A 12,289-nucleotide genomic window follows, 5' to 3' on the forward strand; every position below is an offset into this window, starting at 1 on the left:
GCTAGACGCAAAACAGATTAATCTCTGCATCTGGCCGGGCGTCTCTCTGCTCCACAAGGTGCGCCCCCAGCCTAACTCAGGTGCAGCAGGAGAAATCCTCGGCCGCCATAATGCCATTTAAGAGACTGTCCAAGAAAGTGCTTCTTCGAGTCTGTTTGGCAGCAGCTCACTGCGGCATGTGCCACTGTTAAAGCCCCTTGTCCCCCAATGGGATGTGCAGGTAGAAGGCACCTGTCTCGTGCATAGAGGAGCCAGGTGTAGGGGCGTCCCAAGTGGCCCTGCCCTGCTTCTGGATGGCCCGAGGTGTCTGTATAAGACACGCCAGCCCTGCTGACTATGCCCGGAGATGTCCTCCCCTGCACCGACTTCAACGGGAAGTGAATGCGGATGGCAGCAGTGCAGGGACCCGAGCAGACGGGGTTAACTGAACACACCAAGAGCTCGGAGACGGGCTGAGCAGCACCTTGGCCTCTCCCCTCCCTGCCTCTCCCCTCCCTGCCGGGGCCCACAGTCTCACTACTGCCCTGTTGCTTTGCCACGGCAGAGATGGATAATTTTGAGTACAGCATCCAGCTGAGCGACAGGGACTGGGCAGATTTCTACTTGGCCTCCGAAGAATGCAACTTAATCCAGGCTGCCCTGGCCACGGCGGACGATCCAGGGCTCAGTGACATTGAGCAAGGGGACACTGTGCCCGGCGCGGACTGCGGAGCTGGCACGAGCAAGCCGGTCACTATAAGGGTGTGCTGTACGCCTCTGCCGGGCAGAGGAAGCCACCCCCCATGCGGGGACACCAGAGATGCCCTCCCCTCCCAGCCTGCTCGTGGGCATTTGGCCCCGGAGGAGGTTTTGTCAGGCAGTGAGGACGAGACGGATCTGGGCTTGGTCAGCAGGTTTCTGTGGGAAAGCAACCAGCCCGGGTGCCCCCGGCGCGCTGCGTCCATGCCGAGGGCCCAGGAAAGCCAGCTCCTCTCTCCCGCCGGGGCTGAAGCTCCTGGCGCAGCTAACGGTGTTGCCGCACAGCCGCTCCAGCCCCAAGGCATCCCGCATGGGGCTTCGAGCCAGGCAGCAGAGGGCGAAGGGACAGCAGCAGGGGAAGGAGCTGCAAGGAGGGGTCAGGCTGCAGAGGCACCGGGGGACGTGTCTCGGGGGGCCACCCACGACCCGGAGGGAGAAGAGCCCCACATCCGTGCTGGGGTGGCAAAGCCCCAACAGCCTGTTCACACGGCAGACCTGAGCCCCCTGGCACGGGTCACGGACACACCAGGCGGAGACACCGCTAGCAGGCCCCTCTGCTCAGAGTCCACACGATGGGACCCACACAGCAACGTGCCCCAGAGCCCAGCCGCAGAGACCCCCGTGCCAGCGTGCTCCAGAGCATCCCAGCAGTGTCTGGATCATGGGGGAGCCTGGGCTGACGCGCCGTCCTCCGGCACCTCCCAGGAGGTCGTCCACCCCCGAGGGCCAGCGAGGCAGGGAAAGAGCCACAAGCACCTTGCAGCATCTGCAGTCAAGGCGACACCTTTGCTCCAGGGGCCTTCTGGCACCGAGGCACAGGACAGCCCGGGTCCCGCCAAGGATGGTTTAACCCCCTCGGTCCCACTTCCAGAGACAAAGGAGAAGGAGGTGGTGAACACACCAGGTCCTGGGAGCCAGGAGGAAGCAAGGACAGGCAGGATCCCGCTCCATGGTGTCGCGAGGGCAGAAATGCAGGGTTCGGGGCAGGGGGTGCAGCGGCCAGCACGGTCTGCAGCGCAGCCTGCAGCAGGACTGAAGTCAGTGAGGCCCAGGAGGCCAGCACAGGCCGCAGGGCTGGAAGTTGGTGGAAGTGAGCCCCCAGGTGCCGTCGTGGAGAGAGAGGAGCATGTGCCTTGTGCAGCAGCCGAGGAGTCTGGGGAGGGCGACGCACCTGCCCTGACCTGGCCGGAGATTTATGACTACTTCTTCTGCGACGAGGAGGGCCAGGAGAGGGGGGATTACCACTGGGGCGAGGAAGGGGAGGGGATGCCCACGGCCTCCTCAGAGCAGGAGCAGCCAGTGCCCGAGATGTACGGGCCAGAGATGTACGAGTACTTCTTTGCCGACCCCGACAGGAGCGGGAGCGGCGGGTGGGGAAGCAAAGGTGAAGCCTCGGAGTCAGCACGGTGCATCATCTGGGACCAAGCATCACCCCATGATGACGAGGGGGACCCAGGGGAAGCCTCAGGGGAGGCCCCAGTCTTCTCCGTCCCTGAGGCTTATGAACATTTCTTTGCCAATGGAGCTGGGGAAAGGAAGAGCTGGAAGGGGATGTCCCTGCGTGTGCCAGACTCTAAAGCCAGAGAAGCCATCAGGGCTTTGAAATCCCTCCTGGGGAAGCCAGTGCATCTGGTCAGAGGCTGGCCCCCTGACCCCGGGGCTCCAGCAGAGAGAAGCCCCCAGGAAAATTTGCCCCTGCTCCCACTGCAGCTGCTGGGGAGAGGCCAGGCCATGCCAGAGGACCTGGAGAAGGCCCTTGATCTTGCAGGTAAATGCCCGATTCTTGTGCATATGCATGTCCCTTCCCCCTGCCCTATGCCTGGGCCAGGGGTGCCCCTTTCTGCACACAGGCGGGTTGGCTACACATGGAAGCAAACCCCACAGTGTCCCACAGGGTCCTGCCCCACAACCATGCCCAATGCCCCTTTCCCATGAGCTCCGCAGTGTCTCTGCCCTCACCTCCACTGCCCTGGGCTGCTTGTCCAGAATGAGCACCACCTTCTCCATCAGGTTATCCTGTGCTCATTTCTCCATTGCCGAGACCCAGCCCCACATGCCCATTCCCTCCGAATCATCATCATTACCCTAAATTTCCAAGTGCTGCTGCGCAGAGGTAGTGCCAGTGCCTCCCTCATTTTGCACAACTCACACTAACCAGGCTGTGCCAGCCCTGAGTTGCTCAAAAGTCCCAGCCTCGCTTTAATTTCAGCCATGTTGGAGGGTACCCTTATAGCCAAAAGTCCCTCAGTCTCCTTAAAACACAACTTGGTTACATGCAGCTGGGTTTAAACCAAGCTGTCGCCATGTTTTCTTGCCATGGTTGGATTTTGCATTTGGTTCCTCACTGCCGAACACAATTTAATGCCACTAGTGCTGCAACACCAGGCTGCTTTGTTGGGTTGCCTCTTCTGCTGACAGCAGTATTGCCCCTTTGCAGAGCAAGCCCTGGCCTTACAAGTTTGCTTCCCAATGAAAGAAAATCAGTGATATCTGAGGGGAGATTGGATAAGTCTTCAAATTCCCCAAGGGCACTTATAAAGAGGATGGAGATGGCAGGACTAGGACCAATGGCCTCATACCAGAACAAAGTCAATTTAGGCTGGGAATTAGGAGGAATTTTCTGACTGCGAGGGCAGTCAAGCATTGGACCAAGCCACCTGGAGAAGTTTTTCAGGAGTAGGTTAGACAGAGACTTGGCTGGGATGGTTTTGTCAGGGATGATTTTGCTTCAAGCAGGGGGCTGGACTAGCTGACCCTGTGAGGCCCCTTCCATCCCTACTTTCTGGCAATCCTGTGATATCAAGCCTGGGTATATTCTGTGAGTGATTTTCTGGATTTATGCAAATACACCAGTCCTGAAGCAGAGATGGTCACAAGCTTCATGCAGACACCTTCTCCCATGAATCTTAGCCCAGCTCCAAGGCCCAGTATCCAGGGATCTGCCCTGCCTCCCAAATAGATGCCTATCAAAGCCTAAAGCAAAGAACTAGCTGCTTGCACTCACACAGCCCTCTCTGCACCGCACCTACTGTATCAACCCCACCACGAGGCAACAAACACCTTCTCATAAAAGACAGCGAGCTTGGAAGACCGCATGTAATGGTGCCGTCTTGGGATGCCTCCCATGACAGCACACACACACAGGGACTGAAGCTGAGCCCTCCCCACACCAGCCACGTAGCAATTTAGGATGGGGATGAGACTTCGCCTTCCTCACACAGGCTGAGGAACCCAGACTTGAACCCTGCTAGTAATGAGCACATATAAATTCAACCCTGGACTGGCTTCAAGGGTGTTCCTCGTCCCAATTTTCCACATGACAATACTGTAGCCCAAACCAGAGAACTGTGCAGCTGGGGTTTTGCTGACAAAACAAGGAGCAATGGTCTCAGGTTGCAGCAAGGGAAGTATAGGTTAGATATCAGATGGTAGGAACAACTTTCTCACTAGCTAGCAAAGCACTGAAACAGGTTATCTAGAGGAGTTGTGGAGTCTCCATCCTTGAAGGTTTTTAAGACCTGGATAGATAAAGCCTTGGCTGGGATGATCTAGTTGGGGCTGGTCTTGCTTGCAGCAGTGGGTTGGACTAGATGTGACCTCCTGAGGTCCCTTCCAGCCCAAATTTTCTATATATAGATAGCAGCAGCTGGAAAGGCTTGTATACAAAGGACACGCACCCCTGAGACAGGGCAATGGTTGCTAAGCTATGGTCTACCTGGCCAGACGGGGTTGTTAATGGGTACAGCGCCAGCAGGGAAATAAAAGGCAAACTGGGCCCTTCCCCCAGCTCCCAGTGGGAAAGCTGTGCAGGCTTTTTAACTGGAACAGATGAAGAAGATGTGAGAACTAGCATTAATTTAATAAGCTCCCTCCTCAAAGGTGACTCAGGCCTTGCTTATTAAGGCAGGCAGGTGAAGGAGAGAGAGGACAGAAATAAAAGGAGAGGAAATATGAACCGTTCGGACCGCAATCTTGTTTATTTAAAAGCATATACCCGGCTTAGAGCCTTGGCGCCTCATCGTTAATGCTGAGTCCCATCCCTTAGTGACTCAGCAAAGTTGCTTCTTCTTTATTTGCACAGAGAACAAGAAGCGGGGCAGGAGAGGGACCGTTAATCTTGGTAGTAACTAATTAATAAACCTCCTTCAATTCAAGGCCTGATCAAATAAACAAGCTCACAAAAATAAGCCGGCTGGTGACAGCCCCTTGAAGGTTGCTAGATTGGGCCTCCAGCAGAGGCGAAGTGGAGGGAGAGTCTCAGAGACCTTTACTGAAAGCCCTGGAGAGCACTTGGGGAGCGGAAATGGTCCTGGGGGAACCCATGTTTCTGACAAAATTAACAACAACAAGGCGTAGCTCTTGCAGGATGTTGTTCATCCACTGATCTCAAAGAGCTTTACAAAGCTGAACCACTGTTACCTTATTTTATAGATGGTGAAACTAGCTCTGAGAGACTTGCTTTGGGCTGTACATCAGTAGCAAAGCCAGGACACCCCAGCTCCAGCTCTCTTCACTGGACCCTCTCCTTCCGGAGTGGATGGCCCAATGTTAAGGCACTTGGTGGAGGCTAGCGTGCATGTCACAGACCGCTTGTGACATCCTGGGCATGTCACCTAGCTTCTCTGAGCCTCAGTTTTTCCACCTGTAAAAGGGGGGAGTGCACTGCCCTAAGCGGGAGAGTTGTGGGGCAGTTGGATAATGTATTAAAGGGGACTGGGCAAGGACCTCAAACAGACACATCTGTGACTCTGTTAGCCCACAGCTGGTTCCCTTCTCTGAACTGATCTAGTTCGGGCCAGTCCTGCTTTGAGAAGGGGCTGGACTAGATGTGACCTCTTGAGATCCCTCCCAACGCTCATCTTCTATGATTTGATGAACTGATTGGAAGCTGCTTGCAAGCTCCCAAGTCCATTTGTCACAAGGCCTTTAAAAAAAAAACAACTGGATGAAGTGAAAGATTACAGGGACCAATTTCCTCAACATGAAATAACCTCAGATTAGGTCTCCCCTCTTCCCCACAAACCAAACCGCGGAGGAGAGAAAAAGATCCATGCAGCTCCCTTGCCTTGTGAAAGCCTTAGTCAGAGGGGAGGGGGTAAAAGAAATTAAGAAGAATTTAAAAGCTCCAGCATGCCAGAAAGACTCTTGCCTGCCCTGGCTGTTGGAGAGTACAAACACCAGTATTTCATCTCGGCTTCATGACTGTGCGTGTTGTTATCTCTGCAGCAAGGCCCCATCCCCAGTTAGCGCTTACACAGAAGGACATGTGCCTGGTCTTCGTTGCCTTCGCATCCTGGGCCCTGAAGACCTCCAACCTGCAGGCTCCAGATGCCTGGAAGACTGGTATGTACAATGCCCGTGTAGGAGGGGCAAAGCAGTTGGGGCAGAGACCTGTGGAGATTTGCAGGTGGATGCGGCTTAGACAGTGTCAGAATATAAAATACAAGCATACAGCCTATGAGCGGTCTCTCCCTAATTCACCCTTCGGTCACCTTCCTGTTCTCCCAAACGATCACCAATGGCTTCTAATAATCTCTAATGCCAACAAAAATATAAACCACCCAATTCTTATTTCACGTACCCCATCCCCCTACCCCTTTTCCCTTTTCTCCATCCTCACCACATCGCTCCTGTTGACTTTAATGGAGTTTGGAGAAAACAGGAGGATTAAGGAATAGCCTGCCCAAGAAGACACCCCACAGCTAATAGCTGGCTTATGTCCTGAAGCATGAGGGTTTCTGTTCCTTCATCGATGTTTATCTTTCCTAGACTAACTGTGCACAGTGTTATTTATTTTTTAAATATAAATACACAGTCCCTTTTCTAGGTTCTGCTAAGCTCTTAGCCTTACTAGTCACGCAGTGCTCGAGGGCTACAGGGTAAACACAGCATGGACAGTAATCCCATCTTTCGCCAGCATACCTGAAATCAGAATTACACTCATCTCCTACAAATGAGCCTTTTGTCCTCTTGCCATTTGTTCAAAACAAACCCAGCCCTTCAGCTGGGGCTGAGAGCAGTGCTGGGCACTTGGAGCAAATGGCTAGGCAAGGCTAGCTGTTTCATTCTTGGCTCTCCTCTGTCATTAACTCTATAGGGGTGGTGTCCACCCCTCAACCCCCGCACCCCTGCTTCTCCTATGTGCCCACGTAAGTCAGCAGCGACCTCAAAGAAGTCATTGCCCTCTGCTCTCTCCTTCGTATTCCCCAAAAGAGGTATTTTTGCCTGCCACAGAAAGAGTTTAGGAGGATCGGTGAACTTGTTGCCCTGCAATCTGTCGCTGAAAATGCCATCACAATGCAGAGTAATGAGTAAATAGCTATGACCGCAAGACACAACCAGACAGAAATGATGGCTGCGGTGGGGCGGAGAGAGCACAACCTGCAGACGCCTGTGTCCTGAAACTCTGGTTTGGAAACAAGTTTGCTGTAAGAAATTCTTAACCGGGGGTTTTGGGAAAAGCTTGTGAATTCACTTTGCCAATGTGGGGACTTTTGCAGTGTTCCTGGCCAGCTTCGGTACCCTCTCCGCCATCCGCTATTTCAGACGGCAGGGTGTGGAAAAGGAGCCGAGAACCTAAATGCACTTGCAGCCAGAGACACCCCTCCATGGGCAGGTAAGGAAGATCCCGAGAGAAGTTGCTCCCTGTACCCCATTCTTAGCAAGAAGACTGCTGGCAGCCTGGATCCCAGTACCACGTCTCCACTGGACGCACTGGCAAGCTGGAGTAGACTGCTCTGGGAAGCAGGATCCTTCCAGTGAAACCTGCCATTTCATCTGCTGATGTTACAGGCATTACGTAGCCGCACTGAGAAGAATCAGGCCTAGCGAATGCTGGCTCTGTTCTGCTTTCTCTCCAAGGACATCTCTTGCACAGCCATACTATCTTCCATGATTTTTTAAGTCGCTGCACACACACACCAGCCATGCTCAAGAGGATCTGTGTCCTCCCTGGCTAAAAAGTGGGGACTGGCAGCAGTGAAGATAGCAAAAGAAATGGGGTTTCTGTTGCAGGGAAAATCTGTCTGAGATGGGGAGAGGGGCTGGGAAGGACAGAATCTCCATCTAAACAGGTCCTTGGTAGCAGATTTCACATTGGTTATTAAACCCTGGCCAGGCTCAGGCTGAGAAATCAGGACTGCATCCAAGTGAGCCTAGCAGGGCAGCTGCGCAGCAGAGCTGAGCCTTCCCGGGAGTGGCAGGGAGCTCAGCCCCTTGGATTTCACTGCTAAAAGTCACAGTGTTTATTCCAAGGGTGCATTTCAGGGAAGCACAGAAGGGTCTCTAGAGCCTCGTGCTAACTGACCTCACTGCCTGAGGTCTCCCAGTCCCTGACGCATCGGGGCTGTGAAGTGCGGTGGGTGCAGAAGGGCTTAGCACTATTCAGACAGCTAAAGTGCAGCTGCTATAGGTGCTATAGGTGTCCTGAAAGGGAAGGTAGTATTTAGCTCTTTTATGCTGCATGGATTGGGGCTGCAGAAACAGCACATCAAGGGGCTGGAGGGAGGAGTGGTCTCCAGTTAGGAGAGGTTTGAGGCTGTGTTGGAGAAACACCAGAGACCCGGAAGGAAGGGAAGATACTAAACAGCTGTGGGCATAAATGAATCAGAACTCATGGTAGAGGTGATATCTTTTATTAGACCAACTAGATTTTTGCAAAAACACATTGCTTTAATTTAATTCTGTGGGTATAAATAGCGTTCAGGCATAGGCTTTCAGATAGGTAACACAGCCCTCGGGGCTGACCAGAGCAAAGACAAAGGGTTGGAGAGCCCTTCTGCTGTGACCACCGCAGCAGGACGTACTGAAACAAGTGAGCAGGATGGAGACTGAGAAAGGCGATGTCCATTGTCCAGCTATGTGGGAGAGGGGCTGTCTGGAAGGCAATGAGACCTGGTAGGAATAAGGAACAGGCAGGAAATATCACCCATTTCTTTCCCCTCCATTTCCCCAGCAGCTCCCTTGTTCGCTGACTGAGAGGCTCAGGCCTTTTTGCCCTGTCGGGGTAGAAAAGGTCTTCAAAACGTAGGCTGGCGGCAACACAAGGGAGAACCAAAGGTTCAGAGGAGGATGGAAGTAGTCAAGACAAGGCAAAGAAGAGGGAAGGCTCTGAGTGCCGCGGGTTAGTCACATTAATCCACCCAGCCCCACTGGGAGGTCACAGGGTATGGCTGCCCCCTCCTAATGGACCACCAAGCACTCAGGAACGGAGGCTCTCTGCCCAAGGAGAGGAGGCATGTGTGAGCCCGCTTCTCCTTACCACGGCTGAGAAAAGGCGCTGTTGCAGATGCCGTCCTTCTAAGCTGATGCCAAGCTTCAGACTTTGTTCCTGCTTGAACTTTGAATAGGGGGGTCAGGCGGCATTTCTTTTCTTTCCCCACCACAGTCGAGGGACTGAGCTCAAGACTTCCAGAGCTAAGAGACCCAGCCCCCACAGCCCCCCTTGGTCCATCAGGTGCAGCAGCTGTTCAAAGCCAGGCTGAATAGTTCATTAATTATATCATAAAGCCCAGTCCTGTCCTCAGGGGACAGACAGGCAACAGGAAATGTCTTGGATTTTTTTCAGGTGCTTCCTAAATTAGGCCAGTTTATTGCTGCTCTGCCCAACCATCATCCCTTATCTATTCCTGTTGTGGATTAAACATTAAATGAGCAGTGCAGTGTGAGCTCCCTCTGCAGCCGTGCTAACTGCTCAGTCCCAATATTGTTCATAACTCGGGTCAGGGGTTGCCAATCTGCATCACGAGCAGACTCTGTGTGTGGCACACAGCAGAGCAGGGAGGGGACAAGCAACATAGCAGCAGATAGGGAAGGAGGCAGAAAGCGAAGCAGGAGATCAGGCATGGGGCTCGGTGCAGGAAGCAGAGTGGGACATTGGGCGGGGAGCACAGAGCAGGAGTTAAAAAGCAGAGCAACAGGTCAGGCAGGGGAAGGGAACTGAAGTGGCACTTGGGGAAGGTATGGAGCTAATATGTGACATGTCTGCCACCCTGGGTCACCATCCCTGACCTAGGTGACCTAATTCATTTTCCCCACCTCTAATCGATGTTTCCTTCTATAAAAGCACATGCCGATTGGTCACTCTTCTAAATCATCTCTCACAATCCAAGCCCAGACTCCCAAAAACAGCCGGCGGTGTTAGACTTAAGGACATTCACAATGTGATCTTAAAGTCACTAGGAAGCAGGCTGGGTGCAGCCATCACACTCAGGCCCTTCAAATGTGCAGTGTCCAACCTGCCCCCATCTCACCTCTGGGGAATATAACTGATGTATTAATGCTGATGAGCCATCTCTTTGGAGACGGTTCCTTTACCTGTCTTATCCTGTCTGGATATTTCTTTGTAATACGTGGCATAATGCAGGTTTAATGTGGGGCGTGTGTGTGTGTCTGTGTGGGTGTCTGTACTGGATATGCTAAAAGCAACAGGATATTTAGGTACAACAAGAAGCCTACCAGTAAATAAAGAGAATGCCATGGGTACGTGCTGTATATAGAGTCTGTTAATTGTATATATCAAATAAATAAAAGGAGTTTAATGGCCAAGGAGAATGGAGTAAAGGTGTTGGCAGCTTCCCACACGGTTTCTATCCCATTTCACCCCGTTGTGTATTTATTCCCGTGGTGCTGCAGATATTTTCTAGTCATTCACGCACCAAACCTTGAACAACACACCAGGTGAACATCGAGCCCTGAGCCCCTCTGAGCTTCAGTTTTCCCACCTGTAACATGGGAGTAGAAGCACTCTCCTAAGGGGGAACTGTGGGGGAAAAGACACTAAAGTCTGCAGCGTAGAAAGATAATGTGTTCAAGGCAAGTGCCACTGGGGACACTGCAATAGCACACAGGATGCTTCCCTGCTCTGAGCAGGGTGGCCCAGCATGCCCATCGGAGGGGGCAGCTGGGCTCTGGGTGCAGACTGGACCAGGGTCACCCCATCTCCTTAGCACCCAGGGGCACCTTGGCACTGCTGCAGCACCCTTAGGGGCTGTGCTTGGGTGAGGCTGGACCACAGGTGCCACAAGGGGAGACTTGCTGCCCCTCCACCCCCCTGCACCCTGGCTACGTTGCTAGGGCCACCCTCCTCCAGCCTGCACCTGCATCCCCTTGCAGAAGACAGAGCCAGGCTGTGCTTGGAGCTGCCCTGCTGCTAATTGGCCCTAGTAGGGAAGCCTCTGGGGTGGGTGCATGTGACACAGCAGAAGAGGAGCAGACACCCCAGGGAACCCTTGCCCTCCCCACTCCCCGCCAGCTGCTCAGCTCTGCTCCTGGGGTCCCCTGGTCTGCTGCAGCACCAAGGCTGCAAAGCTAGCTTCCAGCCTTGATTAACTGTACAGACAAATTTCGCCCCTACCCAGCAAGGAGCAAGCGCAGTGCAGCACTGAGGGAGTTCAAACATTCAGCCGTGAGTAGGGTTACTGTTTACCCAGCCATAATCCATTAACTGTGCTGCACATTCACTGTGGCAGGTGGGAATATGGAGGCCTCTGCATGGTGGGTGGGTAATGGAGGAACAGCTGGAGGAATCAGACTACTTCATTATCCCAGGCTTTCCTGGGAGCCAGTAAATAACACTGATTTAAACAATCAAAGCAGAGGAGGCAGCTCATTTCGATGGAGCAGAGTCTCCAGTATCTGTTTTGGCTCCTGCGCTCACATCCACACTTAGCCCTGGAAGCTTGTGCAGGGACAGCAATTAATGCAAAAATAATCTCTGCTGGCTCCTCTGTTTTTAACCTAAACCTAAAGGGAATCCATCATTTCCTTCCTTCCAAGGGTGAGACTCAGTTGATTTTTGCCCTAAGCTGTAGAGCTAGCTACTCTTGCTAGCAAACACTGCTCAGCTGTCCACAATACATAAATGAATAAGTCTGTGAACCAGACCCTAATTTAAGATGGAGAAATGCCAAAGATGTAGGCTTAGGTCTGGGGCTGAAATGTGGATGCTTCTCTGAAGCGAAGCCAGAGGGAAGGTCTCACTGGACCACGGGGTTCTTCTCACACCCGGTTTTTTGAGCCTCCTGTCCAGATCCCAGGCATTGAGAAAAAAAGAAAAGGCATGTAATCCTCAGACCTTTCAAAGCAGGTTTGGGCTGGGCTGAGCTACAATACGTGGGAGGCCGGCTGTGCAGAGTCTAGTTTTAACCATGTGGGTCTGGTTGCTCCTACCCTAGTCTCCTACCTGAGCTGGACTCTCATGTAATACAGGCCTTCAAAAAGGACACTATTCCAAGCCACTCACAATGAGCCAGAATTGCATGGACTGGCTTGGAACCGCAGATGCTGTCTGCTCCACCCCCTGTTTTTGGGGCCTTGTGATCAATGAATGAGCTCAGTCAGTTCAGTTCAGACCTGAGGACTTTGGGTTTGATGCATGGCTCAGCCTTTTGCTGCGTGACTCTAGAAAGTGACCCGTTTGCTTCTCCACTTCCCTTTTCCAAAGGTTTTGTGAACAGCTTCTTCAGGGCTCCTGACCCCTGCCAAAGTGTTATCTGCTGTCTTACGTGAAAAAGGGCTGGGTGGATTCAAATGGGAAACATCCCAGGAGAAT

At 52.9% G+C, this 12,289-nt stretch overlaps 1 protein-coding gene across 1 annotated transcript; it reads left to right on the forward strand.

Annotated features, from left to right (window-relative positions):
- Nucleotides 1-546: 546 nt before the first annotated feature.
- Nucleotides 547-10,284, forward strand: PERM1 (PPARGC1 and ESRR induced regulator, muscle 1). Its single transcript, XM_019541741.1, has 4 exons — nt 547-741; nt 1,534-2,506; nt 5,965-6,081; nt 7,239-10,284. The coding sequence occupies exons 1-4, from the start codon at nt 547-549 to the stop codon at nt 7,316-7,318; spliced, it is 1,365 nt and encodes a 454-aa protein (XP_019397286.1). The 3' UTR covers nt 7,319-10,284.
- The last annotated feature ends 2,005 nt before the right edge of the window (nt 10,285-12,289 follow it).

This window comes from Crocodylus porosus, unplaced genomic scaffold, assembly GCF_001723895.1.
Source record: "Crocodylus porosus isolate Cpor-Errol unplaced genomic scaffold, CroPor_comp1, whole genome shotgun sequence".
Lineage (NCBI taxonomy): Eukaryota > Metazoa > Chordata > Crocodylia > Crocodylidae > Crocodylus > Crocodylus porosus.

Excerpts from the sequence above, each read along its gene's own strand:
- PERM1 (XM_019541741.1), top strand. The coding sequence starts at position 547 with ATGGATAATTTTGAGTACAGCATCCAGCTGAGCGACAGGGACTGGGCA. Across the intron at positions 742-1,533 it reads GCAAGCCGGTCACTATAAGG|GGGCCTTCTGGCACCGAGGC; the intron begins GTGTGCTGTACG and ends CCTTTGCTCCAG. Across the intron at positions 6,082-7,238 it reads TCCAGATGCCTGGAAGACTG|TGTTCCTGGCCAGCTTCGGT; the intron begins GTATGTACAATG and ends GGACTTTTGCAG.